This window comes from Manihot esculenta, chromosome 14 (genome assembly GCF_001659605.2).
Source record: "Manihot esculenta cultivar AM560-2 chromosome 14, M.esculenta_v8, whole genome shotgun sequence".
Taxonomy (NCBI): Eukaryota; Viridiplantae; Streptophyta; class Magnoliopsida; order Malpighiales; family Euphorbiaceae; genus Manihot; species Manihot esculenta.
In genome coordinates this window covers 11,055,832-11,064,681 of record NC_035174.2, presented here as the reverse complement: position 1 = coordinate 11,064,681, position 8,850 = coordinate 11,055,832, and the positions used below count along the sequence as shown (strand labels likewise).

The 8,850-nt window shown below is 37.3% G+C and overlaps 1 protein-coding gene across 1 annotated transcript; it reads left to right on the top strand.

Annotated features, from left to right (window-relative positions):
• LOC110600424 lies at positions 1 to 5,260 on the top strand. Its single transcript, XM_043950530.1, has 3 exons — positions 1 to 670; positions 1,253 to 1,437; positions 4,414 to 5,260. Exons 1-3 carry the CDS (start codon positions 133 to 135, stop codon positions 4,930 to 4,932), a joined length of 1,242 nt encoding a protein of 413 aa, XP_043806465.1. The 5' UTR covers positions 1 to 132; the 3' UTR covers positions 4,933 to 5,260.
• The last annotated feature ends 3,590 nt before the right edge of the window (positions 5,261 to 8,850 follow it).

The window sequence follows — 8,850 nt, the reverse complement described above, 5'->3', positions numbered from 1 at the left end:
ACCAAAAAAAAAAAATTCCAATACAGTAAAGGCTTCAGCTTCAAGTACCTAATCTCTCTCTCTCTCTCTCTCTCTCTCTCTCTGTCTGTCTAATGTCCTCTCTCGCAAATCCCTAATTCTGTTCCACCTAAAATGTCTTGGCTCTTCAAGCCTTTCCAATCCGAAGATCCAGATTCTTCTCCTTCTCCTCCGTCATCACCAGCAGCAGCTCCTCAACAGCAGCCCCATGATAGCCCCAACAATCATGGCGGCGGAGTTAAAGAGGACTTTTCCGTTATCGGCGAGTCCATCGGCCGCCAATTGCGTGGTGTCGCCAACTTTCTTGCTCCGCCTCCGTCACCACCGTCCTCCTCTACTTTAGATAATCCACTTCCGTCGGATGATCCTTCTTCTCCATCCTCTCAGTCTCAAGCTCTCCTTGGGATCCGGAATGATCTTGCTGAAATAGGAGGTAGCTTGAGGAGTGGTCTGTCTTTACTCTCCAGTAATAAAGCGGTTAGTGAGATCTCCAAATTTACCTCCAGCTTTTTGCAATTCCAAGGTGATGATAATGAGGAAAGCGATGAAGATGATTATGTGCCGGGGATTACAGAGGAGGTTATTGGTTTCGTTCAGGAGATTTCCACGAGACCTGAATGCTGGACTGATTTTCCGTTGTCACTAGAAAATGGTATTTTTTTTGTTTATTTAATTCACCTACATGTTTATAGAATCATTTAACTTGTTGCTACTTCAGAATAACATAACAATTCTCCAGGTTTGTCAATAACAGAATTCAGTAATGCGTGTGGGTAGTGCATCGCAGTTAAGTAATATAATATACTTTTTATTCCTGGGTGCTGGTGGTGGTTTCTTTTTTTTTTTGGGGGGGGGGGGGTGCGGGTGGGGTGGGGTGGGAGAAGATGCTTATCTAGGAAGGATTATGGAACTTTCCTTATTTTTTGCCCAGGGCTGCTGGTTCATCTTGCCGTTAGTAATACCTTATATGCATTATTTCTATGACCATGAATATGGGCATTTGTGCATTCTGTAAAACAAACAAGTGAATGAATTAAATGTAGCTTTTGAGATTGTGTCTGTGGATATAAGTTATCTAGCCAAATTACGCAGTTTTACTTTTTTATTGGGGGGAAGCACGTTTCCTGATACCTTTGATCATTGACCAAAAAAAGGAAAAAGAAAACAGCAGCAGCAGCAGCAGCAGAAGAAAGAACAGTTGAATGACCTTGAATCTGGTTTTATTTTATTGCAGATTTCAGAATGTCTGATGCTCAGAGAGAACATGCTTCAGCTGTTGAGCATATTGTTCCTGGTTTGACAGCACTTAGAGCTAACATTCATAGTTATTTGGAGGATGATCAATTCTGGATGATATATTTTATATTGTTACTGCCAAGATTGAATGAACATGACTTTGAGATTCTATCAACTCCCCAGGCAAGAGTTCTATTTTTATATTTTTTTCTCATTATTTTATTGTTGTTGTTGTTATTATTATTATTTACTACTTTAATGTATTGGTACGTTATATTGTTCCTCCAAAATTGTTGTGTGTACTGTGTAGTGAAAGCCTATGAACAATCTGCTATTGGCTAAAAATGATCACGTGGATCTCATCAAAGATTATTATTTTCTCCAAGTAAAAATAACAGCAGCTTGTTAAGCTTCACTGACCATAATGTGAATTAGACAATGATTGATGCTTGTTAGATTTGAATTGTGGAATATGATAATCTCCTATACAAATTATCAATACAGCTTGTTGATTTTGCTGTCTGTTATTTATTAAACTTACCACTTAAGTTTTGTTCTGCCAAGCATAAAGAAATAGTACATTAGTTAATTGCATGCAGTCTTTAGCTGCAACCAAGAGAAACTTATTAGGAGGTTGATGATTTCCGATTGTTATGTGTTTGTACTTTGTATGCTCACATATTTGAATGTCTGAGCTATCACATTTAAGGATTATGATGTTGATCTCCTTTAGGCCTGGCCTGATGATTGAAAATGTGTTTGATTAATGGTGAGCATTCGAACTGAACAGAAAATGAAAAATCGGAAAACTGATTCCTTGAAAAATGCCAACTGAAAATGAATCAAAAGAATAATGAACCAAATTGACCCCAACCGAATCGGTCTAGTTCGTTAGTTAGCAAATGAAACTAACTTTTTTTTTTTGGATACTTTACTACAACGGAGGAGAAATAAATTTTATTTCATAATACAGTTATTTAATTGCCATGAGTTGTGATTTTGTTTTTATATGATATTAAGAGTATGTAATTTTAATATAAATGGTATGAGACTATCCTGATTTCCCTCCATTCTCTGCAAATTGAAGAAAAATGTTTTAGGTTAATGAAGTGAATTTCGGAACTTTCTTCTCCTTTCTCCTCTTTTCTCTCCTCTATTTATTGTCCAAACAAGAGAAAGGCTAGTAATTCAATTTCTCTCTTCTCTCTATTTCTCTGAATCCAAACAAGGGGTAAAGGTTTTCACAATTTCACTTCCCTCTACAACCTTCAATAACCTAGTAGGCTAGTACCCAACACTAATTGTACTTGAAATCCAATTCACAAACTGCCGAACAACAAATTCATAAGATTTAAACAAATTATTACAGACAGAATCCTGAAACAAATCTAAATTTGAAATCCTCACAAGATTTCAACATTCAACAAATTAACTCGATATCCAGCACCATGTATTGCAGATTAAGAGTTGAAGATGCATGCATAGCATTTTAGAGGAGTTGAAGATATGCCTCGGATCAGAAGCCAAATGGAATAGAACACACCTGCATTCTAGCCAAGAGGAGTTGAAGAATCACCCCAACTATGGGGACAATGTGTTCAAAAGCATCAAGCATGAAGGAGGGATCCCAGGAAGAGCAGCGACTCTCGACGATGGGGAAAGACTTGATGATGGCCTATGGGTGAGTATAGTCGACGATGGAGTTGAAGGCGCATCACAGCTTTCATTCTTCAAAAGTGACAACAGCTGCACAGGAGTGGCTGAGACAAGAGAAAGAGGCTACCTACAGGGGCATGCGAAGGTTGGCTGGCTGGTTTGACTGAGATTGCTGATTGAAGAAGAAATGAATAAAATACAAGCAGAATGTTGGGGGGGGGGGGGAGAATGGAGAAGTGAGTTTATGGATTTTAATTTCAGGTGGCAGGTGGGTCATGGATGGGGGCTTGGCTCAGTTCAATCCCGGGCTTGAAGCACTAATTTACTAATGGCATATACTCTGTCCCAAAAAACTATAGTAACATATAAATTGAATAGTATAACCCTATTAATTTTGTCTTATTTCTAAGAAACCTTCTAAAATATCTCTTAGTATTTAATAAAGTTTAATGTATTTAAAATGGATATAATTGGGAAGTTAATAAAAAAATTATATTTCTTAATACGTGTGAAAAAGCAAGATGGATAAAAAATTATGGGACGGAGGAAGTAGATTTTAAGGGAGAAAGCTTAAGAGTTTCAGTTAACTCAGTTTCTGATTATTTAACACAAATGTACCAAACTGAAAACCAAACTTCTAGGAAATAGCTAATTGTAATCTGTAACAAACTGCATAAGCTGAAAAACCGAACTGATTGAACTGGTTTGTTTTGGTTTGGTTTTTGGGTTTAAACTGATAAGTGCTCTCCATCAGTATTGACTAGTCTTCTTTGGTGCCACTTACAAACTTAGAGATAATTAGAACGTGAAATCTGTTTCTATTGTTAAAGGGACTAGATTAATTCTCAACATTGTGTATGTTAAGTTATAACTGAAGGTCTTGACGGTTTAGAGGGCAAAAAAAGGAAAAAGAAAGAAAAAAGAATAGGGGAGATCGAGGGAAGGTTATGTCGGGGAATTTTAGCACACATATTTGGTGGCTTGGTCAATTGGACAATCGTGGTTTGGTTGAATGAATCTAAACTCAGCCCTGGTAAAGGCAAGATTTCCAAATTTATATCACAGAAGTTTTCTTTCTTTTTAGGGGGCTTTCTTTTGGTGTTCTCTATTCTTCATGATGGAATTGGGGTTTACTGTTTGTTTTATGTTTCCTCTAAAATTTGCTAAATGGTAATTTACTTAACAATTTCTTGAGTGCCACAATGATAATTTCTTGACAGGATCTAGGTAAGCTAGTCTGTCAAGCACACTCACAAGTGCTGTTAAATGCTGGTTTTATAGATGTTCATTTTTCATTTTTACAAGACTTGCAAGTTCTAAATGCCTGTTGTGGTGAATCAATGGACTGTTGATTGGATTCTTCATTTGAATATGTATCAGGGAACTTGAAATTAATTCATATGAAAAATATATATTCGAATTTCCACAAGGTTCCTTTGTGCAGTAGATTCACCATCTGATAATGTGGACTAAAAATGTTTTGATGACAATGTTGGCTTGCAGTTAGTTGAAACAAGAAATGTACTTCTGCAGCAGCTACAAAACAAGAGAAAAGCGGCGCCGGAGAGCTTTGAGAATTCTGCTACACATGATACATCTCAAGCGGGCATCAAAGTCAGCGAGAGACAAGAAGAGAACATCCAATCTAGAGAAAAAGGGGTAACTGACATTGTAAATGCAACTGGAAGGTTAGAAATTGACAATGATGAGAATGTGGATCAGTGGTTGAAAGAGACCGAGATTGATACCTGCAAAACCCTGGATAGACAGAAAAAGCTTGAACATGAAGAGGATGTGTCATTCAGTGATCTAGAGGATGATGATAATGATCTATCGAGTAGGCTATCCAGTTCTAGGCAAGCACAGGGCATTATCAGGGCTCCTTCATCCACTGATTGGGTCCAGCTGAATGAAAGTTCTGAAGTTGGAAGTGATCCGCAGAAAGCAAGGCAGTCCATCTCCCGTGAAAGAGATTCGGATGTTGAGTCCAATGATTGGCTTAAAGTTGACGACTTCGATTGAGGAATCCATCCACTGTTTATTACCGATTTATTGTAAAGTTTTCTCAATCTTTCTTCTTTACAATGTTTGGTTTCTGTCTGTATTTATGGAATTCAACCTGTTGCATAAGCATATGTTTAAACTGATACTTCAGTCCTTGCGAAGCCACTCTTAGTGAAGGATCATGGTGGCGGAGAGCTGTGTGCATGCGTCGGAAAACAGATGTTGCATGCTTGTATGCTTGTGTAAGTGGAACTCTCTGTCCTTGTAAATATTGAAAATTACCGGGAAAAAAATGTATGTTACTGCTTAAATATTCGAATAAAAATTTATTATGAACAAAGTTTAATTGATGGATCCAAATTACTTTCCTATTCTACAGATTGGCAAAAAAGGGGGGGAATTTCATGCTTCAAATACGGAAACAGCATGAATTCGCATTTTTTTAGATATAAATTATACAGTTGAATTTACCTATTAAATATATAATTAGCAAAAATATCAAATAAACCTTTTTTTTTTAAAAAAAAAGGAGAAATATTATTAATTCAAAGCGATCAAAGAAACTATATGAGAAGGGATATGAACCCAAATTTCTTGACCTGATTCAAAATGAGCCGATGTTGATAGAACATGAGTGACATCATTTGCAGACCTGTGAATAAAATCACATTTTGCTTCTTCATAACTGGATAGAAGCAATTTACAATCTTGAATCAAAAAATCAAAAGGTGATAAATCATCTAACGAATCATTGTTAATGGACACAACAAGAACCACAATCTTGAACCAAAAGACCAAAAGGTGATAAATCATCTAACGAAGCATTGTTAATAGACACAACAAGAACCTGAGCATCCGATTCGAAAAGAATTGGATCCCATCCGCACTCTTTAATCCAGCTCAACGCCTCTCGAAAAGCCATTGACTCAGTACACTTAACATCTATCTGACTGCAAAAACAGCCTGCTTTAGCCGCAATAAATCTACTATTAGCATCTCAGACTATACAGGCGAAGTCTAGTGAACTTCGTTGCGAGTTTAAAGAGGCACCAATATTAACCTTAATCCAACCTTGCGGTGGAGGAGACCAGACAGTCAAAGCCGACACAACATTGGTGCAGCTGGTAGAATCAGAGCAGGCCCCCTCCATTGCTGCAAAAAATTCAGTGCCATGAAGAACACACCACTCGCAGTTCGACCCTGAGCTTTCCAAACAATATTATTTCTGTTATGCCACAAAGCCCAACATATCATTAAAAGAAGGGAAGCATTCTCACAACGGACACATCAAATCAACCGGAACTCTCCTGGACTGAAGCAAAGAGAGGTAAGGAACAACATTAACTAAAGCACGCCAGCAGAAATTAAGCACTTTAGGAGGCACCTTTGTCTTCCAAAAACGAGTCCATATCTCACTACCTTCCTTGTGTCGAAACCCAGCAACCAGAGATCTGTAAGCACTCTTGACAGAATAGTGACCCTTAGACGCAAACTTTCAGCACCACGCATCTGGGTGCGAAGAAAGACTTAGAGGAATGTTCAAAATACAACTCCTATCTCTGTCATTGAACAACTGAGCTATTAAACTCTCATTCCATCTATAGCCGATCATAAGATCTGCAACAACAGAAAGAGTACAATTCGGAGGAGGGGGAGTAGAAACCAATGAGTCGGGCGCCTCTTTCAACCAGGGGTGAGACCAAATATAAACTGACCTGCCATTCCCAATTCTCCAATAAGCACCAGCTTTAACCAGACTTCGAGTCGCCCATATACTACGCCACAAAAAGCTAAGATTGTGGTCTAAAGAAGCTTCAAAAAAAGACGTTGTCGGAAAATAACGAGCCTTAAGAACGCGGGCCACTAAAGAATGAGGCCTGGTAATAATGTTCCAACGCTGCTTGCCAAGCATGGCTAAGTTAAACTCATGGAGCAATTTAAACCCCAACCCTGCCGTCCAATCTGTGCTTCGCCATTCTATGCCAACCCAGCCAGTGAATACCACGATTTTGATCAGCACCCTTACTCCACCAATACCGGGTCATCATACGCTGCAAATCAGCACATAAAGTCCGAGGCAGTAAAAACAAACTCATAACATAGTTTGGCAAAGCTTGGAAGACTGTTTTCAAGAGAACCTCTTTACCTGCTTGGGACAGCGCACGATGCTTCCATGAATTCAACCGCTTCCACAAACGGTCCTTAACAAAACTGAACACTTCCCTCTTGTTACTACCAACATGAGAAGGGAGTCCCAAATAATTACCCAAATCCGGCTTCTCCTCAACATGAAGCACTGAACAGATAGAATCCTGAAGAGCCACAGGAGTATACTTGCTGAAAGAAATAGATAATTTTTGAAAATTAACCAATTGCCCAGATGCGTTCTCATAGATGCGAAGAATACGCTTGAACTCCAACGCCTCTTGAACATTTGCTCTGAAGAAAATCAAGCTATCGTCTGCGAAAAAAAGGTGGGAGATCTGCGATGATTAAACCTCTTAATTTCTCATCGATGATTAAATCATTTTAATTTTTTATCGAATGTGTATGCGATCTAAATAAGATTTGATCAAATTAAACATTATGTTTTGTAATTTTTAAATATTAAAAATTATATATTTATTAAAAAATCTAAAAATGTATTATATTATTGAATTAAAAAAAAATGAAAAATAAAAGAAAATCTACTCCAAAATTTAAGAATTCAAAGCCCAAAAATTCCAAGAATTAAATAATAAGTATGTAATTTCAAGAAAATAACTTAAGATGTTTAAGATTCAAATCCACAAAATTACACAAATTCAAAACCTAGTCGAACACTAAATCATTTGCTATAATTTCAAGCAGAATAAAACCTGAACAATCACCTATTTTTCAAATTTCAACCAAATCTCTAAATCTAAAAGAAAATAATAAAAAAACAACGAAACATATAGAGAAAAGGGTTTTTGTATTATTTACTGAACGTATTACAGAAATTTATATAATACAAGTCTAAATACAAGATAAGTATACAGCTATAACTCAAATACTAAAAATAAGTATACAGCTATAACTCAAATACTAAAAATAGATAAAACTGTTATAGTTAGTCTTTATCCTTAATATCTACAACTAACTAAATACAAGATAAGTATACAGCTATAACTCAAATACTAAAAATAGATAAAACTGTTATAGTTAGTCTTTATCCTTAATACGCCCCCGCAAGATTGAGGCGCCATTGGAGACTCCAATCTTGGTTCTAAAGTAACAAAACTGAGTTCTTCCCAAAGCCTTTGTAAGCACATCAGCAACTTGATCTTTTGAACTTATGTGAAGAACCCTTAACTGTCCAGTATTAATTTTCTCGCGAACAAAATGGTAATCCAGTGCAAGATGCTTCATCCTAGTATGATAGATTGGATTGGCGCAGAAGTAAGTCGCACCAAGATTATCACAATGAAGGACTGGTGGTTGTGATATTGGTGCTCCCAAATCTTATAATAAACTTTGAATCCAAAATACCTCTGCTGCAGCATTGGCTAAGGCTTTGTACTCAGCCTCTGTAGAAGATCGTGAGACAGTCTTTTGCCGACTAGATTTCCAAGAGATAATATTAGAACCAAGATATAGAACATAAGCAGTTGTAGACTGCCCATTATCAAGGACACCACCCCAATCAGAATCAGAGAAGGCAGACAGAGTATGAGTGGAATTTCGATTGAGAAATAAACCATAATGTATGGTTCCTTTGAGATATCACAAAACACGTTTCAGTGCTTGAAGATGAGTTTGCGTCGGTGCATGCATAAACTGTGACAGCCGATTCACTGCAAAAGAAACATCAGGACGCGTAATTGCCAAATATTGAAGAGATCCAATAATTTGGCGATATACGGTGGAATCAGTCGAACTAGAACCATCATTTAAGATCAGCTTGTCTCCTGTAGA